At 35.9% G+C, this 22,219-nt stretch overlaps 4 protein-coding genes and 1 non-coding gene across 7 annotated transcripts; all 5 read left to right on the forward strand.

Annotated features, from left to right (window-relative positions):
- Nucleotides 1–913: 913 nt before the first annotated feature.
- On the forward strand, nt 914–5,675 carry LOC110659720 (uncharacterized). 2 transcript variants are annotated; one of them, XM_021817749.2, is made up of 5 exons: nt 914–1,218; nt 1,684–2,543; nt 3,281–3,439; nt 4,545–4,799; nt 5,275–5,675. In XM_021817749.2, the coding sequence occupies exons 2-5, from the start codon at nt 1,689–1,691 to the stop codon at nt 5,416–5,418; spliced, it is 1,413 nt and encodes a 470-aa protein (XP_021673441.2). In that variant the 5' UTR covers nt 914–1,218; nt 1,684–1,688; the 3' UTR covers nt 5,419–5,675. The 2 variants fall into 2 exon arrangements, with proteins under 2 accessions (XP_021673441.2, XP_021673443.2); XM_021817751.2 differs by having other exon boundaries at nt 1,687–2,543.
- Nucleotides 5,676–5,928: 253 nt separating this feature from the next.
- On the forward strand, nt 5,929–9,926 carry LOC110659719 (calcium-dependent mitochondrial ATP-magnesium/phosphate carrier protein 2). Of its 2 annotated transcripts, none has more exons than XM_021817748.2 (4): nt 5,929–7,008; nt 8,226–9,019; nt 9,112–9,202; nt 9,358–9,926. In XM_021817748.2, the coding sequence occupies exons 1-4, from the start codon at nt 6,986–6,988 to the stop codon at nt 9,545–9,547; spliced, it is 1,098 nt and encodes a 365-aa protein (XP_021673440.2). In that variant the 5' UTR covers nt 5,929–6,985; the 3' UTR covers nt 9,548–9,926. The 2 variants fall into 2 exon arrangements, with proteins under 2 accessions (XP_021673440.2, XP_021673439.2); XM_021817747.2 differs by having other exon boundaries at nt 5,932–7,008; nt 8,240–9,019.
- Nucleotides 9,927–12,830: 2,904 nt separating this feature from the next.
- TRNAS-AGA (transfer RNA serine (anticodon AGA)) lies at nt 12,831–12,912 on the forward strand. The gene has a single exon. It is a non-coding gene; the product is annotated as a tRNA-Ser (tRNA).
- Nucleotides 12,913–12,951: 39 nt separating this feature from the next.
- Nucleotides 12,952–15,452, forward strand: LOC110659721 (pentatricopeptide repeat-containing protein At5g61800). The gene has a single exon (XM_021817752.2). The coding sequence runs from the start codon at nt 13,031–13,033 to the stop codon at nt 14,624–14,626; it is 1,596 nt and encodes a 531-aa protein (XP_021673444.2). The 5' UTR covers nt 12,952–13,030; the 3' UTR covers nt 14,627–15,452.
- A 2,640-nt stretch (nt 15,453–18,092) lies between these two features.
- On the forward strand, nt 18,093–19,005 carry LOC110659722 (uncharacterized). The gene is made up of 2 exons (XM_021817753.2): nt 18,093–18,269; nt 18,357–19,005. The coding sequence occupies exons 1-2, from the start codon at nt 18,252–18,254 to the stop codon at nt 18,831–18,833; spliced, it is 495 nt and encodes a 164-aa protein (XP_021673445.2). The 5' UTR covers nt 18,093–18,251; the 3' UTR covers nt 18,834–19,005.
- The last annotated feature ends 3,214 nt before the right edge of the window (nt 19,006–22,219 follow it).

Genomic DNA, 22,219 nt, shown 5'->3' on the forward strand with positions numbered 1-22,219 from the left:
TTAATTGTAGAATAATAATTAAATAAAAGTATGACTATAATTTTTAAAAAATTAATATATGCATAAAATTAAATTTTATAAAATTTATTATTATTTAATTACATTTTATGATTAATTTATATTTTATATATGCATATTTATATGAAGTGACAGTTCGATACTCTTTTCGTTGGATAAAAATAGATTTATTTTATTTTTTTTACATTTTTTAAATTGTAGGTTAATCTTTATTTTGAAATTGTAATTTATTAATAATATTCTCATCGTAATATGCATTATAAAAGTAATTTTTTTTTATATGAAAAAAATTTAATAACAAGAGTTATTTAATTTTTAATAAAATAATATAAATATGATATAATTAAAAAATAAAATTTTATTTATATTAATTATATCTTTAAATTATATAAAAATAAAAAATTTTATTTATTAGTTTTGTGCAATGTGAACTAAACAAATGAGATGAGAAGACAAGTAACCAGCACTTTATAATGAATCTTATTCTATGTCAGTATTTTATATGAAACAATAAATCAATAAATAATTAATAAGTAAATAAATTTAATTATAAAATAAAAAGATATTAATTAATTAATTTTATTTATAAGATTTACTTTTAGATAGTTATTATTTTATGAAATTTATTTTTATATAAGTATTTATAAATATGAACTCTTACTTAAAAAAATATTTATAATTTGAGAAAGAAAAATTATAATGATAATAATGCCAAATTAGCCATTTAAACATCTTTGGTTGTTTCTTGATATAATCAACAAGATCCGGGTACAGACGCGCTTTTTGTCCGTAGCTGTATGCTAAAATTTCCTGCCCATTCGGACACGTGGCATTTTGCAGAATACCCATTCGGTCGTCCCTTTCATGGTGGAAAGATCCTATACGGCTACACGCTACTGTCCCAAGGCCTCACTCTGCTCGGAACCAAGGAGTTTTTTTTTTTTTTTTCCTTCTCTCTTCGTTTATTTTCAAAAAGCTTAATTGGATGAACCAGGATTCAAGTTTGAAGCTTTCATGTTGCAGGTGAAAGTGAAGCCGAAAGGTGTAAAATCTTCTCACTAGCCAGAGAAAAGTGAGGTACAAAAAGGCAAAACAAGAGCTATTAGCTTCCCTTCCCATAACGGATAAAGCTTCGATATTTTTTGTGTTGGAAATTGGGCCTTCCAAATTCAGGAGCAAATCATTGTAGAATAATTTTTAGTACGTCGTTGTGCCTGTTGATCTGTTTGATGTTTTTGCGATTAGCAATCATCTGTTTAATCAATTGGTTTTTGATTAAACAGTCGCTTTGATTAATTTGAACAAATGTTTGGCTCAATTTCTAAATTTCAACTCCAATCTGTCTTAGTTGTTGGTTTGAATCAAATATGTTTTGTTCTATTTTAAATGTTGATTTTTTTTTTCTTCAGTAAGTACTCCTTGGTAAGCGAAGTGCAATAATAATCAATTTATATTGAAACTTTCTGCAGCTTTTCTATGGTTTAGAAGCAAATTTCAGGGAAAGGAAAAATAATTTTTGGAAGTGCTAGTCTCCTTTTTTTTTTCTTTTTCAGTAGTTTTCTGCATACTTAATTTTTTTTTCTTTTTTGGTTTCTATTCCTTGATACTGTGTAATTGAGTTTATGAAATGTTATATGGTTTAAGATGATATATTGGAATTGGCAGAAGTCATGGCGGGTCCTTATCTTGGAAGCTTACTTTCCATATCAATATTGATACTGGCATTTCACACTTCTTATTCACAAGCCTCACTGGAGAATGGAAATGAGATAAAGTCTGCCACTTTTCTATCCCCCAAGTTTGTGTTGGGACCAGGATCAGTTGAGAACAGATTTTACTACAACATAGATTTCCCAAGAGGTCATATTGCTATTAAGAGTTTTAATGCTGAAGTAATTGATGAGGCTGGGAATCCTGTCCCACTTCATGAAACATATCTGCACCACTGGGTTGTTGTAAGATACTATCAACGTTTGGATGTGGCAAATATTGAGAACAATGACAGGCTGCAGGTTCGTCAATCAGATCATCTTTTTGCAGGGAACAGTGGGATATGCCAAGGCAGTCTTCTTAGACAGTATTTTGGCCTTGGATCTGAAACACGGAGAACAGCTACCCATGTTCCAGATCCTTATGGAATAGAAATCGGTAATCCTGCTGAAATTCCTGCAGGATATGAGGAGAGATGGTTGCTTAATGTGCATGCAATCGATACTCGAGGGGCTGAAGATAAGTTGGGATGCACTGAATGCAGGTGTGACCTATACAATGTCACAGTCGATGAATATGATCGTCCTCTGAGGCCAGACTATAAAGGAGGGTTATTTTGTTGCTATGACCATACACAGTGCAAAGTTAGAACAGGTTTTGAGGGGACCAGCCGGAGCCTCTACCTTAGGTATACAGTGAAGTGGATTGCTTGGGATAGTTCCATCATCCCAGTTAAAATCTTTATATTTGATGTCACTGATACTGGGAAAAGGCTGAATGTCTCTACAGGAATAAATACAGAGAGTGGTTGCCAGGTCGGTAACTTTGGTGGTGTTTAGACATTAACTGCAAATTAAGTCAGGCATTTATGTTGCCTACTTGTCAAAATCACAAAAATCTTTTTGATACAAGATGGTGCCAATGATAGTAGAAAAAGTATCAGAAAAATAAAAAAAATTTAATGTGTTGAATGTACCTTGATACCCATGCAAATAATGGTCGACAGGCAGAAATTCTGTGGGTTTTACAAACTTCTCTAACAGAATGCTATCTATCTGTTATTAAATGAATTGCAGTGAAATGCAATTAATGATAGGTGCAGAGTAGATGTAAATTCCTCAACAAAGGCAGACTCTCCATATAGTCACATGCTATAACCCCAATCTTAAGCTGTTGTAGACATATATGAGAACGGCCCAGGCTTTTGCAAATATCACTAAATGATCCTTTTGTTTGATAGTATATATGCTTGGATTAGTATTTAGGTATGAGGATCATTGTTTGGATTCTATACCATATTCTATGTGCACAGATTATCTAATGATTTATTATCATTTATGATGTCTTGTAATTAAAACACGACACTAGATAAGTCCAATTTCAGATTAATTAAACAGCACGGATATTTAGTTTTACGGCTTAAACAATGTAATGAACTTCCAGGTTTCATAATTTTTATCAAACAAATGGTTGAGACAAATAATATTTGTTTTCCAATAATATCATCCACCTTCTATTGCACTGTAAATCAATATGATATTTTTTTGTGCAGGTTGAGTATGAGGTAGAGGCTTGCAGCACAACTGGTGTGACGGGTAATGGGTGCATTCACATCAAAAGGACAAGCCTAACCATGCCAACAGGTGGTTATGTCATATATGGCGTTGCCCACCAGCATACTGGGGGTGTTGGTTCAACTCTGCATGGAGAGGTGATTTTGGTCCTAAACTTTCGACTTTTTTATGCTTTCATCTTTGTGGCCGTAGCATTTAAGATGTTTATTTTTGTTTAAAAAACTAACTAGTTTATTGTACTTGTATTGACATCCTTTTGATTGCATTGCACTATATATGAATTATGGAAATTTCTGGTGCTTGGTTTATAATCTTCCCAGTTTTATAAGACTAATGCATCTTTCCTCAATCATTTTGTGTGATTAAAAAATTAGGCCTTTTGAACGTTACCAGACAACTATATGTATTGCCATGTGAATTTTTGAAAGACTTTGATAATTTCTTCTCTATGTTTCCTAGTTATTAGAGAAAAGATAGAAGTGGTGCCAATTGAGGATAAGTTGAGAAAAGGGAGATTGAGATGGTTTGGTCATGTGAAGTGTAGATATACAGAGGTTCCAGTTAGACAAGTATAGCACATTAGATTAGATGATAGAAAGAAAAGAAGGGGTAGACCTAAACTGACTTGGAGGATGACCTAAAAGCATTACACATTTCTGAAGATTTAACACAAAATCGTTTAGAGTAGAGAAAAAGAATCCACATAGCCAACCCCAATAAATTTTTTGGATAAAAGTTTAGTTGAATTGAGTTGAGTTTCCTAATGCACGTATTCTAAAAGCTATTTAAATGATTGCCCTGGGATGAATCTTATCCATATGGAGTCTAATGCTTATGGTACATCTCCTCTGAGAAAGTGCCTTCATGTCCCTATGGAACAGAATATCTTCACTTCCTACTAGTGATATACAATGATACATTTAGTTAAAAAAATATACAATGATACATTGTCTCTCAGTCATAATTTGTGCTCCCAGCCTACAGTTGACTCCACTTCAGAGTTTTTTATTCCATATGATAATAACCTACTAACATGATCTGTCTGGTCCAAAATTGTCAGTGAAATTTCATTTTTCCTCTGCTAACAAAAAGCTTTCCTGTTCATCACTGCTAATCTCACTTTTATCATTGATCATGCCATAAAAACTTCACATTTGTTACTGTGTAATTTGGGTTGGGGGAAGGAATCACAATAACTTTTTGTGCTAAATTGCCAATGATCTGCCTATTTGGTGAATTCAGGATGGACGTGTTATATGCACCTCAGTACCAACTTATGGGGAAGGAATGGAGGCAGGAAACGAGGCTGGTTATATTGTAGGAATGTCCACCTGTTATCCTAAACCAGGTTCTATAGAGATAGCAGACGGGGAGAGGCTAATTCTGGAATCTAAGTACAGCAATGCTCAAAAGCACACAGGAGTTATGGGGCTTTTCTACATTTTGGTTGCAGACCGGACACCAAAGCACACAACTTTCTTAGATTCTCTTGTTCATGTAAGTTCTTGTTCGATATCCAAATTGTGTTGTTTGTCTTTATCACACAGTCTCTCGCTAAGTCATATGTGCGTGCACACACACATGCATTTTAAGATGTTAGAAGAAATTATTGCTGTATTTGGCGAGAGGACAGACTATATAGAGTGGAAAATTAGACATTTTTTTCCCAGTGTTTTACTGAGGTACAAGCTTTTGTGCAAGGATAAATGGCATTTTATGGGTCAAATGCAGTCTGGCCATCTGGACAGGGTTTTTGTTATCGTTCTTAATGTTTAGGGATACTCTAAAATGTCTAAATATTATATTCATTGACACTGCAGAATTGGCCTCAAATAGAGCTGAATGGTAAAAAATGATTTAACTCTAACTAGTTTAGGATTAATGCTTAGTTTTAGTTGTTGTTGAATATAGGGACACTAGCCTTCTGGGTTATTAATAATCCGAAACCTGAAACATATCTTGGTTCTTGTAGGCACATGAAAGCGTGGAACCATCCACACATGCTTGGGCTGTAGTAGTTCTGTTGGGATTTGCAATAACCGTTGGTGTAGCTGCTGCTGTTCATTCTTGGTTAAAGAAGGGAAACGATGATGGCTACCAACCAATTCGGGTGTAGAGTTGTGCAGTGCATCCTGAATAAAGGCTTGGCTTTGAAATTGACATAAATAATTTTCTGAGACTGAACTTCTCATTCTCTTTACGAAAGCAGTATGGATAGATATGAACAACTCAAAGCAAGCGGAATCAATCATATTGAATGTAATATTTCTTGGCCAATAGAGGAGTTGATAAAACTAAAACTATGTATTAGATTCTGTTCCTGCAAAACTAGGTTCTCTGCTTTCGCTTAATCTAAGTTTGTTTTTCTTTTTATTTTAATATTTTATAATCTTAATTATATTAAAATAAAAAAAAAAGTTTTTTCCCATATGTTTTTTTCTTTTTTTATATATGAACCCATATAAAAAAATTTTCGAGTTTGTGCTGGAGATTTTTTTTCACATAAGAACCCGCCTATTGGGCCAGGTGCAAGGAGTTAGACAAAAGAAAAATCGGCCCAGCCATAAGAATATTCCGTATTCGGTTCGGGTCCCTTCTTCTCTTCTTCAAACTTGAGAATTGAGAGGCCAAGGCCAATAAAAGAAATAGTTACTTTTATTGAGATTGAAGAACTAGCCAACAAGGCAATTTCCTTTTCATGCCTCTCTCGCGCAATTGCACAAACATATGGGAGACGTTATATTAAGCCAGAATGGGCATTTAATCCCACCATCATTTTGGGTTACTGTTTAACTCTTCTCTATCTTTTACGTGACCATACCCCCATTTACTCGTCAATTCCCATAAAACTCATCAATTACACGTGCCAATTCAAGCTCCTGTGAACTCAATAGTATCTGGGCAATGCTTCCTCTCTCACCCGCCATTGGCGCTTGGACTAATGAAGCTTTTGTCGCCTGAAACCACCCCATTCTCACTCTTTGCATTTCAAACCCAATCTCCCGTCTTCCGCATTTTGACATCTTTTCTTGAGCCACCACTTCTACTCCTTTCTTTCTCCTCCCACTGATTCCAGTCGAATTTTAACAGGTTCTTTCCTTAACTGGAAACCCGTTTCTGTTTTAATTGTTTCCTTGTTAATTACTTGGTCAACCCACTGAGATCTATACCAACAAACGGGGAAAAATAGCCCCTTTGATGCAGCTTGTGCTCCGAACCCAAAGTTAGCGTTTTCGCAATTTGGGAATTTTTATCATGTCCGGGGCGGGTCACGCCGTCGAGCACCGTGTTGGGTTGCCGGAGATGGATACAAACCCCAACCGCTCCGGTTGTTGCAACCCGGTTAAGAAATCGGGTCCTATATCAATGGATCATGTCCTGTTGGCATTGCGGGAAACCAAAGAAGAGAGGGATGTTAGATTACGGAGTCTGTTTAATTTCTTTGACGCCTCGAATACTGGATACTTGGATTACGCGCAGATCGAGGCAGGATTATCGGCGCTGCAGATTCCGGCGGAGTATAAATACGCTAAGGATTTGTTGAAGGTTTGCGATGCGAATAGGGATGGACGGGTAGATTATCAGGAGTTTAGGAGGTATATGGACGATAAAGAGCTGGAGCTGTACCGGATTTTTCAGGCTATTGATGTGGAACACAACGGGTGCATTTTGCCTGAAGAGTTATGGGATGCGCTTGTCAAGGCTGGTATAAATTTCACTGCTTTATTATTTTTAACTTCGAAATATTTTCTTATAGTTATAGGGACTGCGTTGATCAATCACATTCACAGTGAAATTATGCTGTTAATTTGTGTAGTGCTTGATTATATAATGGTTAATAAGAGGATATGATGATTCTTTTGATATTTCTGATAGAAAACAAGTAGTTATTCGGTGGGTACCAGTTGCTTGCATGCTTAGTTAGATTGGAAAACTTTATTTCCGATAGTTGCGGTTAACTATATATTTGCTAAATCAGACGTTCAACGTAGAATTATAATTTTTATAAACAAAGGATGAAGCTTTAATTCTCTTAATAGATTTGTTTTAGACGGTCTCTTGAATTCTTCTATTTATTTGGATCCTATGCTTACATTCATGCTTTAAGGTTGGTTGATAGTATGCCACAAAATAGCAGTTTGGACATTCTTGCTAGCAATCTGGTTGGCATGATCTGAACTGAATTTTTAGTGCCTGAGCTTTTTTTCTTTTGTGTTAGTTTTGGATTGCAAGGTGGGCAATGTTCTTTCTGTATAAGTGAGAAATTCCATCTTGTGTCCTGGTTGGGTTTTGGGAGCTGCTTGCGGCTGCCGTTTTTGTAGCATTGTTCCATGTGATGAAAAATTTTCACTTGCCATCCCCCATTATTATAGGCCAGAGGTTGATCGTTGATCTGTATTGCTTTCTTAATGTTTTGTATCTTGTAGAAGTGTTATTATTGGCTTAACGTTTAAATTACCTTTGCCTAAGTGTAATTGATGTGAAAGTCACTCTACTGACAATTTCCAAAATTCTTCTCAAATTGAGTGAATTTTTTATTTTCTCTATCTCAAATTTCTTCCCTACTTCTTTATTTGCTTTCTCTCCATTTCCTATTTCATCCCGCTTCTTTGTCTTCAACGCTTATGTTTTCTTCTTCTATTTTCTCTTGCATTCCTCTCCTTTTCCTCAATAGGTGTTACATCACATTGCTTTTGGGAAGGTCTTCTTCTATCCTTGACTATGTGAACTCTGTTAACAATTACTGCCTTTAAGTTACCATTTCTAATTATTTATTTATACTGGAACTTGTTTCATCCTGGCAAAACCTACTTCTTAGTGTGATATGGTTACCTGCATATGCTAGTTCTTTTTTATGCTCTATGCATTTGTAAGGCCATGCTTTGAATATATTTGTTGTTTTCATCTTATAAGCCCTGGCAGTTTCTGCTTCACAGGGATTGAAATCGATGATGAGGAGCTTGCCCGTTTTGTGGAGCATGTTGATAAGGATAATAATGGAATTATAACTTTTGAAGAATGGAGAGATTTTCTTTTGCTTTATCCACATGAAGCTACAATTGAAAACATATACCATTACTGGGAAAGGGTATGCCTCGTAGATATTGGAGAGCAAGCTGTTATTCCAGAAGGCATCAGTGAGCATGTTAATAGGAGTAAATATTTTATTGCAGGGGGAATAGCAGGAGCTGCCTCTCGTACTGCAACTGCTCCACTTGATCGCTTGAAGGTGTTTTTGCAAGTTCAGACAACACATGCTCGTTTTGTTTCTGCTGTAAAGAAGATTTGGAAACAAGATGGCTTATTGGGTTTCTTTCGAGGTAATGGAATAAATGTTGTGAAGGTAGCACCAGAAAGCGCTATTAAGTTTTATTCTTATGAATTGTTGAAGAACGTCATTGGGGATTTTAAGGGGGGAGACAAAGATGTTATAGGTCCTGCTGAGAGACTTTTGGCCGGTGGAATGGCTGGTGCAGTGGCACAAACTGCTATCTATCCATTAGATCTTGTGAAAACTCGATTGCAAGTTTGTGAAGGTGGAAATGCTCCGAAGCTGGGAGCTCTAACAAAGAATATATGGGTTCAGGAAGGACCACGAGCCTTTTATAAAGGCCTTGTGCCATCTCTTCTTGGAATGATACCTTATGCTGGCATTGACCTTGCTGCCTATGAAACGCTGAAAGACATGTCAAAGACATATATTCTGCATGACAGTGGTACATTTTCTCATTTATATTTTTTATCATCTTCTCTCTTAAGTTTTATGATTTAATAGGAGTCATTGTTCTAAAGCTTTAATTTTCTATAGAACCGGGTCCTCTTGTGCAATTGGGTTGTGGGACAGTCTCAGCAGCCTTTGGAGCATCATGTGTTTATCCCTTGCAGGTTATTAGAACCAGGTATCCTTTCTGTTGTCCATATACGTATATATTTTGGTGGGTTGGGGGTGGAGGTTGAATCTTTCACCTGTTCTTGGGTTAATCTCAATGAACTTCTATTATCTTTTCCGAAAGCAAGCTCAATGTTTCATTTCTGCTTTGCTCTTTATTTTCAGAATGCAAGCACAACGTTCTAATTCTGCTGCTGCTTATAAGGGTATGTCTGATGTATTTTGGAGAACACTCCAGAATGAAGGTTATAGAGGTTTCTACAAAGGACTCTTCCCAAATCTTCTCAAGGTTGTGCCATCTGCAAGCATAACATATTTGGTTTACGAAGCTATGAAAAAGAGTCTGGATCTTTGATTGGGGGGCACTGTAGTCACGTCCTGTGGCAACTAAAAGGATTTCAGATATGGAAATGGTCATATGCCGATGATGACGAAAATAAGAATAGGATTGCTAGTCAAGTAGGCAATACAATTATTTGAGACTTGTTGAGTTATAGAAAAGACGGTAATTCCCCTTCGTAAATTGGGGCACATAGTTTTGTTAGCCGAAGAGGTTTTTTCCGGAAGCTTATTAGCCTTATCAAGGTAGCGCTGAGAAACAATATCATATGACATCATAATGTCCGACTTTTGAAGGTGATGGGTCTTCTTCATTTTCTTCTCTCGCCATTCCCACTTTTGTTTCAAACTTGTGATTACATTATCTCTAAGATGACAACTTCTAATTTTCATTACTTCCTGAAGTCGAGGAGACATAGCGACCTTCGTCATCTTTATTATCAACTATCTTTACTAGTAAACCATATCACCTATGCTTAATTATATTCTGCTTAGGGGATGAAGGTTTTGCGGACACATTATGGACCCATGTGTCCTCAAGTGACCAGAATCTGGTTAACACAGATTTGAGATAGCTTTGCATGTGTAGGTCGATTATCATGCTTATGCTTCCATAGCTTTGGCTGTGGGGTTAGATATTAGTTGGATGCTCAATGCTTCGGCTTGCTTGTGCGTCGGTGTTCCTAATTCCCTTGCTTTAAATTTTTATATAGCATGCTTTGAACCATTTAAGAAAAAAAAATTGGCTTCTTTGTTTAGGATTACTGTTGATAGATTTGTTGTTAAAAAATAGATATATTTTTTTTTAAATATATTTAAACTGCAATTTTAAATTATTATTTTAAATATATTAATTAAAATGATTAATTTATTTTTAAATAATATTTAAACAATATATTTTTAGGAGTTTAATTAAATTTAAATCTGTATTAGCGCCTCATTAATAGAATTTACTTTTTCTTCTTTGACCTCACATTCGCCATAGAAAAGGCTGTCCACTCATCATCAACAAATACAGGGAATGACCATTTGAACATAAAGGCTGTTTGGTTTTTATTTCATTTTAATTGTTGTTAATAAGAAAAAAATAATTGTATTTATGAAAAATATGTTGCAAAAAAGTAAATTCACATTTTGATATTTTGTCTTTAAAATATAAGCATGTTTCAGTAATTTATTAATTTGTTACCTGTATGGATATTGATAATATGCAAAAGCATGTAGTGTGTTAATGTCTATAAAATAATCAACTTGTGCTGTGTATGGCTAATGGCTATCAAGTTTATTTTGCAATGGGGGAGAAGAGAGAGAGTTTGAACCATTAGAAAATATAACCAAAAACAAAAGATAGCAAGCAGACATCAAGGAAGCAGCCATAAACTAACACTGAAATTAAACAGCTCGGCATAGCTTTTACCTATAGGATCACACAGCTCCTGAGTGAAATATATACACTCGGTTTATGCCAAGGAGATATATATATATATATACCGATACAAGATGAAGAACAAAAGAAACAATTAACAAACTCTGAAGAAAGGCATGACCTTCCCTTTGCCTTTGTGACTTGCCTTTTGCCGGCCCCCACTTCCACCCCATGAAGGGAGAGAGGGAGGGGAACTGAAGGGGGTTACCATTATCCAACGCATGAAGTTCCCATCTTCTTCTTTTTTCTTTTCCTCCGCATGGTGTGTCAAAACCTTGTTACTTCAGAGAGAGCAAGAAAAGAACTAGGAGTAGCATTTGCATTGCTTCTTCTCTTTCCAGTGTTCCATGTATATATAATGACCTTTGGACACAAGAGCCCTAACAGTGTCAATTCAATTTCATACTTGAAAATGGTCCACAAAGGCATATTATTCCTCTTATTGGGTCATGCTTATCCCACTAAGAATATTATTCTTCTTCTATCTTCACATAAATTACACTAGTAGTTTATCTACATCAAGAATCAAGACATCTAAACAGGGAGAGCCCAGTCATTTTTCATGTGATGAAGAAAAGCTAAAGAAATTGAATAATCAATAGAGAACAGGTGGAAGGCTCCTCCTCCAAAGAGGTAATCAAATTATAAATAATTGGAAAAGTAGCATAGGAGAGTACCCTAAAGACTAAAGAGAGAATATGGAATTAGATATGCTCTTCTTTTTTTTTAAGGTACGATGGTTTTGCACCGTCCAGCTCTCACCCCTTTTGTATAGATGTCAGAATCTGTGTCAAATAGCACTAATCCATCTAAGTGGGAGGCACAATTAGCTGCTAAATATGGGAAGACTGTGACAAAATGAAATGTCAAATATCTTTTTAGATTAGTGGTGAGGAACCATTGGTTTTGGTGATTATCTTTATTTTCAAACTCTAACAAGTTGTTATTCTAATTTCTAATTCAAGTGTGTCTATATGAGTATGAATGTATTCATTGTTAGATTGAATTTTTGTACATAAATTTATACACTTTATATATATACTTTAATTAATTTTGTATATATGTCGACATAAATATTTAATTTAATAATAATTAAATTTACTTTCATATGAATTTGAGTTTATATCAGATTCACCCTTTCAACTCTCATCGTATCGTGTATTTCTTGCGATAATTGCGAAGCACTAGCATCCATAGTTGGATAAACTTAAGCTTTTGAATACAAGATAATGGAGATTTCTTTTGCTTTATTTTTGGTAACTTTTGTGTTAAATAAGATAGGAATTTGGACTTTTTTTTTCTTCCTTTTGGTGTTAATAATTACCAACCCTCATGAGTAAAATAAGAAAGAAATTAGGTATTATTGCCTTTTATGTGTGCAATTTGTAGTTTTGAAAACACCCTAAAAAGTATATCATTTTTAAAATATGCATAATATATATGTTAATTGGGTAGAAAAGGGAAAAATTTTCACTAATAGGCAGTTATATCAAAAACATTTTAATTTTAGATAACGTAGTATAATTTTTAATATTAAGAGTAATTATATCTAAATTTTATAATTTTAAAATTAATTTTATTAATCACAATAAAATACATTAATTATAAATTATTTTTTAACTTTTTTTTTTATTATTACTCACTGCTCTAAATAAAAAATTCAAAAATTTTCAAATTGATTTGGGTATGTCAATTATAAATGCTCTTAAATGTATAGTATAAAATTAAAATTTTTACCATAATAAACGATTAATAAAAACGTTTCACTTTTTATATCAAATAGTCCCAAAATACATCATCCAGTGCTTCTTCTTCCCTTGGTCGATTTGTTCTTTTATATTAAATTAAAGGACTCAGAACCATCACAAGACAAGTGGACGTGCCGGAGTGGTTATCGGGCATGACTAGAAATCATGTGGGCTCTGCCCGCGCAGGTTCGAATCCTGCCGTTCACGTTTATTTTTTTATTTTCATTTTTTTGCCCCTTTTTTCAAGTCTGTTTTTGCACGCAAAGGTCAGATATGAACGGCTTTGCATCTCAAGGATGAGACGGGCAGTGCGAGAGAGCTTTGAATGCCAATCGCCAACCACTCACAAATATGCTATCTTTCAATTAACTATCTCCTCAAGCAATGCAAAACCAACCTTCAACTCCACCAAGTCCATGCCCACGCTGTCACTTATGGCCTCCTCTCTCTTAGCAGTTCTCAAATTTTAACCAAAATCCTCTACGCTCTCACCAAGGCAATTACCCCCAAATCATCATCGTCTCTGTTGCACTATGCAGTCTCCGTATTCAATGCTATTCCAAACCCCTCTCCCTTTTGCTACAATCTTGTCATTAGGATCCACACCCTCCATTCCTCTCCTTTCCTCGCCCTCCATTTCTTTCGACAAATGCGCCGTTTCTCTGTACCTCCTGACTTCCACTCCTTCCCTTTTGCCCTCAAAGCTTGCACACAGCTTCGCTTTCTTTCGTTGGCCCAATCGCTACATTCTCAAGTTCTGAGATTTGGGTTTGTCTCAGATTTGTACGTGATGAATTCTCTCATTCATGTGTATTCGGTATCTAATCGCTTAAATTATGCTTATCAGGTGTTTGAGGAAAGTTCTCATCAAGATGTGGTCTCTTACAATGCGTTGATTGACGGGTTCGTTAAAGTCGGTGACATTGAAAAGGCACGGGAAATTTTTGATCGGATGTCTGTGCGAGATTCTGTGTCTTGGGGTACTCTTATGGCAGGGTATGCCCAGGGAAGATATTGCAAGGAGGCAATTGAATTATTTGATCTTATGATGGATTTAAAGCTTGGACCTGATAATATTGCATTGGTGTCTGCTCTTTCTGCTTGTGCACAACTAGGTGAACTGGAAAAAGGGACGCAGGTTCGCAATTATATTGAAAAGAATAATATACCGATTGATTCTTTTTTATCAACGGGGTTGGTTGATCTTTATGCGAAGTGTGGGTGCATTGGCACTGCTCTAAAGATTTTTGAATTGAGCCCTGATAAAAGTTTGATTACATGGAACGCGATGCTAGTCGGCATTGCAATGCACGGTCTTGGTGAGTTATTGCTAAATTACTTCTCAAGAATGATGGAGGCTGGGGTTAAACCTGACGGAGTTAGCTTTTTAGGAGTTTTAGTAGGATGTAGCCATGGGGGCCTGGTAGATGAGGCCAGGAAGATTTTCCATGAGATGGAATCTTTTTATGGTGTCCGTCGAGAGCCCAAACACTATGGGTGCATGGCTGATTTGCTAGGCCGGGCTGGGTTGATCAAAGAAGCAATAGAAATGATAAAAAACTTGCCTACGGGTGGTGATATGTCTGCGTGGAGTGGTTTGCTAGGAGGGTGTAGGATACATGGGAATGTTGAAATTGCAGAGATGGCAGCAAAGCAGGTGATGGAGTTAAAACCTGAAGATGGTGGGGTTTATTCAATCTTGGCTAATGTTTATGCCAATGCAGATCGATGGGAAGATGTGGTGAAGATTAGGAGTTTGATGAGTGGCAATAGTATTGTAAAGAAGAATACTGGTTGTAGCTTAATTCAGTTGGATGGGATTGTACATGAGTTTCTTGCAGGAGATAGTTTGCATGCACAAAGAGATGAGATAAATAAGGTTTTAGATGGAATTAGGGAACATCAATTTGAAGTGTGGTAGTAATAGGCCTGAACTTTCAGCATATAAATGCTAGTTTGCGTTCTCTGTATTATTTATGAGTTTTTAGGGGAAGTGGATGGTGGGGGAGATGACTGCTAGCCAGTTGCGCTAGAATTCTTGGATGAGGACAAAGAACAAAAGTGTGAAAATTGGATTATGTAAGGACAAATATTTATATACGTCCACCGATATGCAAATTCCCTTTGAACAATCGTTTGGTTTAAGCAGGAGATTCATAGTGAAATTGCAGTTGCAAACTTCAAAATTTGTACCTCACATAGTGAAAGGCCAACCATTGTCCTTAAGGCGAGAGTTACAGCTAATGGGAAATGTGGCCTTTTTGGAGCTTCCTAGCAGAAACTTTTGTGAGGGAATCCGGAATCCCAACATATATCTACGTGCAGCATTTTGAAGATGCCATTCTTAAATTTGTTTCGGTGTATAGAACCCTAATTAAGAAAACAGAAGACGAGCATGACTTGCCACTTCTTCGATGTTTGATGCTGTGCACTCGAATTACAAGAAGCATTCCTTGGGCTTCTACACTGCTTATTACGTAATTCCAGAACCTCTCCTGATCGCCACCTTCTATAAATTCCGAGAACGTAGCTGAAGACGACTGCTTGTTGAGCAAAGCCTCTCTCTTTCCGAGTTTCTTTGATGTAAAGTTGCCACCCTAGACAATGGCATCTTTCATCTATCCTGATCATGGCTTCAGATTTGGGAATACTTATCCCATGTATAAATGGTTGCATTGTACCATTTTGACGTGTAAGACAATCTAATTATTTATATATAAGTTGTATTAAAAACAATTGATTTAAAATACCAATTGAAGTGTGTAAGTGATTAGGAGATATGGGAGTAGCATGGTTAATTAAATTGTTTAATAAGATTCTATACTCAAAAAAAATATCTAATAAATGGAGAGAATGGAGGGGGTAGTATTTTAGTACCTATTTTTAAAAATAAGGGAGACATATAGTGTTGCTTAAACTATTGGAAAATTAAATTCATGAGTCATACTATGAAGTTATGGGAGAGAGTTATGGAATATATACTACATCATGACACTTCTATATCTCCCAATCAATTTGGTTTCATGCTCGGTTGTTCAACTATAGAAGCGATCTTTTTTATTAGAAGCTTGATGAATAAATATAGCGATGTGAAGAAAAATCTACACATGATTTTTATCAATTTGAAGAAGGCTCATGATAGTGCTCTAAGAGATGTCTTTACGAAAAGTGTTAGAACAAAAGAGAGTATCTATTAGGTTCATACAAGTGTTGAAAGATATGTATGAAGGAGCAATTATTATTGTATGCACAGTAGGAGGGGACACAAGAGATTTTCCTATCTCAATTGATTACACCAAGGTTCAGTTATAAGCTCTTATCTTTTTACATTAGTTTTAGATGATTTGACGAAACATATACAAGAGAGTATCACTTGATGCATGATGTTTGCAGATGATATAGTTCTGATAGATGAAACACGAGAACGAATAAATAGAAAGTTAGAGCTTTGGAGAAGTACTCTAGAGTCAAAGGGTTTTAAGTTAAGTAAAAAGAAAACAGAATGCATGTATTGTAACTTCAGTGAAGGCCGAACTGGTGATAGGGAATGAATTAGTTTGGATGGAATGTTACTACTCTAAAGTAATCACTTTAAATATCTCGACTCAATCCTTCAAGTAGATGGGGGATGTTAGTCATACGATTAAAGCCGAATGGTTGAAGTGGAGAAGTGCTACGGGAGTTTTATGTGATCGCAAAATTTTCAATAAGTTGAAAGGAAAATTTTACCGTACAGCCATACGATTGACCATGTTATAGGGTAGTGAGTGTTGGGTATTGAAGGAGTCGTATGTGTCTAAGATAAGAGTTGCCAAGATGAGAATGTTAAGGTGGATGAGTGGTTATACTAGACTAGATAAAGTTCGTAATGAGAGTATTAGAGAAAAGGTAGGAATGGTGCCAATTGAGGATAAGTTAAGAGAAGTGAGATTGAGGTGGTTTAGTCATGTGAAACATAATACATACGAAGGCTCTAGTTAAACAAGTAGAGCACGTTAAATTAAATGATAGAAAAAAAAGAAGACTTGGAGAAGAGTAGTATAATATGACCCAGAAATATTATATATTTTTGAAAATTTAAGTCAAAATTATTTAAAATAGAGAAAAAGAATTCATATAGCCGATCTCAAGTTTTAGAGATAAAAATTTAATAGAGTTAAGTTGTATTAAAAATAATTCTATTATAAGTCCTCTAATAATGATTACTTATTTTCTTGTTAGGTACTGCAGTGTATTGCACAGTCAGCTTCTTACTGGCTGCTGTATGGTGCAGGATTACTTCTGGAAATTGATGGTAAATCGCCTAAGAGGATGCGTGCAGCACACGGCACCTCAATCTCAGCAAAAATGAAGGCATATGCCCCAGCAGCTGGTTTTGAATTTATGCCAATATATGTAGCCTTTGGGATGATATTTTTATCAACCACGCTGTGTCTGCACAGCTCATGCACTCGCCATCTGTGAGGGTTAAGAAGAAGCTAAGGGAAATGATTCCTGAGGAGGTGTACCCTGATAAAAGGGTGCATGAGGCCTATAAGTTCACTGAGAAATCGTTTTTCAGAAAGGCGGCCCCTTTTCAAGAGTCTGAAAGTCGCGTCCAGTCCATTCCTGAATCCATCCCATTCGCAAAGATATTAATGCTCACCCGGGCTGAGACCATCAAGTCTCAAATCCATTGGTATGGATCCCAGCACCCAGCCCTGAATATACTCTTACTGCTTTGCCCAAGATGGTTTTTGAACATAATCTCTCTCTCTCTCTCTCTCTGTTCTTTTTTTTTTTGGCTAAACCCTTTTGTGTCTCTGGTTTAAATAAATGAATGGTGCTTGCTTATATCAGCCACTTTTATTAGTAGCTTAATCGGAATACTCTAAAATTTCCGAATTGAAAACGGAGAATATCGTGGTTTCGACAAGCACAAAGAAAACAATATCAGCGTAATTGGCGATTGATAATTTGTATCAAGTATCAATCAGTTAAACACAACAACAATTTACTAAAAAAATAATAATAATAGTAATAAAATAAAACTCTTCGGAGTATTGTAAGGTTCTGATACCAGTTTCCTTCCAAGTTTTCCGTATGGTTACTGTTAATACTGCATTGAGTATCAACCTGTGGGGTCGATGTGAGACCCAGCTGACGACATTAATTTGGCCACAGGATGTCCTTATCCACAAGAGAAGATTGAATAGTTGAATCTATTACTTTAACCTGAAGAAAAGTACAGTAGTACGACATGACTTGCTGCTTCGTGAGCCTTCTAGGTTGATGCTGACCTCTTTTACTTCGACGAGTGTACCTCAAATTTCCACTCCCCGCCACGTGCCTCTAGAATTCTCCCCTAGACATCACCCTCTCCTATATATATAATATATGTGTCCAATGAGAATATGAGGCCATTAAGCAAGTAATCTGTTTTTACTCCCTTTGCCAACACAAAAAACAAAAAAAAAAAAAAAGAGAAGCAAGTAATCTGTTCTAATCCTAACCCTGGTAATCAAAGTCCTTCAACGCAATTTCATCTAAGCTTCTGTCATCCAATCATGGCATTGAGATCAATGGTGGGTTATCACTAATCGCTAATTTCTCTATTGTTTGGTTCAAGAATGTGTTGTTCTCTCAATTTCTGTGATATTTATGATCTGCAGAGTTGTTGGAAATCAATGGTGAGTCGGTTGAGTGGAACTGCAACGTATGCAACTTCAAGCTCTCCAAAAATGATGGCGTATGCTCCAACAGCTGATTTCGGCAGTCCTCAGCGAGAAAAACGTACTAAAAAGACAATAAAGGGAGAGTTTGTGCCCGTTTATGTGGTGATAGGAATGATAGCTCTATCGGTATCTCTGGGTCTGTACACCGCGAAGCAACAGATAATGCACTCCCCGACAGTACGCGTGAAGAAGAAGACAAGGGAAACGATACCAGAGGTGGAGGAGCCTGAGATAGTGATGAATGAGGCTGATAGATTCGTGAAGAAGTCTTTCTTCAGGAAAATTGCGCATGTTCAAGAGTTTGATAGCGGTCTTCGATATACGCCTGATCCTATTCGTAGAGACGCTTTTGCACACGAGCAGCCCCGCGCTGAGACTCCCAAGTCTGTTGGGGTTGATCCCAAGTGGCGTTGAGATGTATATCTTTTTTCCTCTACCTGCAGGAAGTTTGGGCTAATCTTTTACCTTTGCATAAGATTGTAAAATTAAGAGATAATCTTTCTCGTGATGTGTTGTAAGATAATGTTTGAGATGAATGGTATTTATACGCTTATAACAAACCATAAGGGAATGTTGCTTGGCGCAACCATTGTTTTTTTTGGTGAGTGATGTCTTTAATCATGTCAATTTTCAAAGGCGAGGGGCTGAAAAAATTGAAAAATTGACGGATTTGCGCATCCGGGGAATTGAACCCCGGTCAGTACCGTGGGAGGGTACTATGATGCCACTACACCAAATGCGCATATTTTCTTGCGGAGAAACGAATGATTACTGTTATTACTATTTTTTACAGATTAGTTTAGAGCAAATGAGTATCAAATGCTATTTATGAAATTTTCAATGATGAACTGGAATCCATTAGAAAATTCAAAGCACAGGTTATTATACTCTCTGTATATAATAAAATCAAAATGCATAATCTTCAGATGAATTGAAACAAAGTTTGGACCAGATCATAGATATTGTCAAGGATTGCTTCTGAAAATTGCATAACTAGCTAGAAAGGGATGTCTCCACGTCAAATGCTTTCATAGGGATTCTGCAATTAATACCACTCAAGATTAAACAGAAAACAATTAACTAGGAACAGAGGATTGCAAGAGAGCAATAAATCTCGTTCTTGGGCAAATGTGGAGTAACAGTCTTGTTAATTACTTAGATTGTGCTAATGCCAAAATGCCAATGAGTATGTATATGTTTATAAAGATACATATAGCTTGTCAGGAATGTAGAACCGAGCCTGCTGAAACGTCAAGGCAGCTTTTTTTTTTACTTGAAATCGCTATATCGCTTGGGTTGAGTTTGCCTTTCCTTAACGCTTACAAAAATGTGCATTTTTTTTATACCGTATTCCTCACCGAAACATATAAGACATATAGAATTAAAAATCCAATCCTTTATTTTTCCTAATTAAATTAAAACCAAAGGAAAAACATGATTACGTGCCCACAAATAATGGTGAGGGAGTTATATATTCCTGCACCCTTCATCATCATGATTAGTCTGTGTAGCTAGAGCTATGATCTTGGACACAAAAGTTTAATATTTAACGGTTTATCTGCTTTACTAACTAAAGAGAACGAATATACATTGACCAAAATGCAATTGACAGAACAAAGTAGATATTTTTCAATCCCTTAAGAATCATATCCTTGGATGGTTATGAATTTATGCTGATAATCTTTTCCGCAGTATGCAGCACCAATTCATCAGTAGGGGCTATCATAAGGGCCAGGAAATATCCATATTAATTCTCAGAAAATCAGATGCGAAATGACATATATGCTTCTCTTGTTTTAGGTTTCTAAATACATGAAATAATGTATGCTTTATCTCCTAAATACGGTTAATATAGTTTTGCAAATTTGTAAAGCAACGGGATCGGTATTGACGAAGCAACTGCACTAGAAAGAGATGACAAGAAATTTCAGCAAGCAAAAACTTTAAATAACTTATTATAGCATTGATCCTTTATCCAATAAGCTTGAAAAGAAAATAACAGAATACTGTCATGAAAGGTTTCAATTTCCTGCCCTCATTTTTTTAACATCTTCGGTTTGACTGTTATCTTTGGATTCTCATTTTACATATTGAATTCCATAATCGCCAGTGCCTGATTTTGCACGAGGGAACTCAGACAATTTTTTTAACCATACTTTGAGAAGATATGGTGCACTAAATATATTCTACAGAAGTTTCTTTCACTTTTTTCCCTGCTGAGTGGTGCAGAGCTCGTTGTTTTACATGGCTGAAAAGAAAGGATATTGTTTTTAAATTTGAAATTCATTAGCTTTTTAGCAAAGCTACAGCTTTATACTTTATAATTCATCACCTAGATGATGTAGCGAAAGAAGAATTCGCGGGCATCATTACTTCTGCTTGCCTATTTTTCATTAAGTCAGCTCAGAACGAACCGCTTTTGGTTCCACTAGCTGCTTCTACATTCACTAGTAGAATATATATATATAGAAAAATAGAGTTCTTGCTCCTTAGCCCTGACTGGAGTAAAGATCTTGGAAACTTCTAAACAACTTCGATAAATTGGACGATGGAAAGATTGATCAGATGCTTGTACTAATACATGTAAAAGCAGGATGCATGCATTAATGTGCATTTCAGGGTTATGGAATACATGAAAAATCTGCTTAAAATTGCTACAGATTCCAAGCCTACGCCTATAGATTTACATTTCCAGATGGCTAGGGTTAGCATAAGTGGTTTTGGTAAACAATGAGCTTCGATACCCCACCAAGGTTGAATTCCCATTAATCATTCTCTTGACCTTTGCAGTGGACAATGAGTCAATTAGGAATATGTACCTTTATCATTCGCCAAGATATACAGTTCAAAGAAGTTGACACATACTACTTTTGTTTACAAATGTAGAGAAATCAACAAAAATTATTCTTCAGTGAAGAATATTGAACAGTAAACTGCATTAACTGTGTTTAACTCAGACTATTAATGCAATAAAATAAAACAACTAGGTTGTTGTACGGAGGATTCGACCAGAATTTTCTGGCAACTGGCCAATTCAGCCTATATAAACACATTGAAGGTTTGTATTTTGATATAGCTAGAGAAAGTGACATTGCTAGAATGGTTAGAGAAGCTTCCAATCTCCCTCAAAGGCTTCCAAAATCCCAGGCCATGGAAATGTTGGAGACCTTTGGGGGAGATTGCAGGCTTACTGCCCATGATATTTAATGCATGCATGCTTTCAATAAATTTAACTTCATGCAAGAATTGAGACTATTTTCTTTAAATTTTTATCATCTCCGTCAATCCTTCATGAAGAAATCACTAATAATTTCAAGGAGCTCTCCCAATAATCAGCGACAAACCAAATTATGTGAACTTCCACAGGTAAATTTTAAGTTTTGATGAATGTTGCAATGTCATTTAATTAAACGACAGGAAGGTTCATTAAATGTACTTGATCATATGTTTACACTTTATGGCTCTCGAGACTCAACTCTCTCTAATTCTCACACATGGATCATGAAAAATATATAGCAGCAGTAGAGCCACCCGGCATGCATCCTGCAGGCCAACATGTGTGTAAAGGCGCCGAGTCCCATTTTGCTTTTTATAATGCTCGTTAAGAACTATTGCAATGTGGTTTTCTTCAAGTATTAATTCCTATATATTCTGCTAGTGTCACAGGAATCTGTTTTACACTAACTGCAGTACCAAACCATTACTAACATAGCTAAATTGATCAACTTGGAATCTGCAGATAGAAATGTATGGCTGATTTACAGGAGCAAATCCTAGGAGGGACAATTCAGGAATCCTTG

This window comes from Hevea brasiliensis, chromosome 13 (assembly GCF_030052815.1).
Source record: "Hevea brasiliensis isolate MT/VB/25A 57/8 chromosome 13, ASM3005281v1, whole genome shotgun sequence".
Classification (NCBI taxonomy): Eukaryota; Viridiplantae; Streptophyta; class Magnoliopsida; order Malpighiales; family Euphorbiaceae; genus Hevea; species Hevea brasiliensis.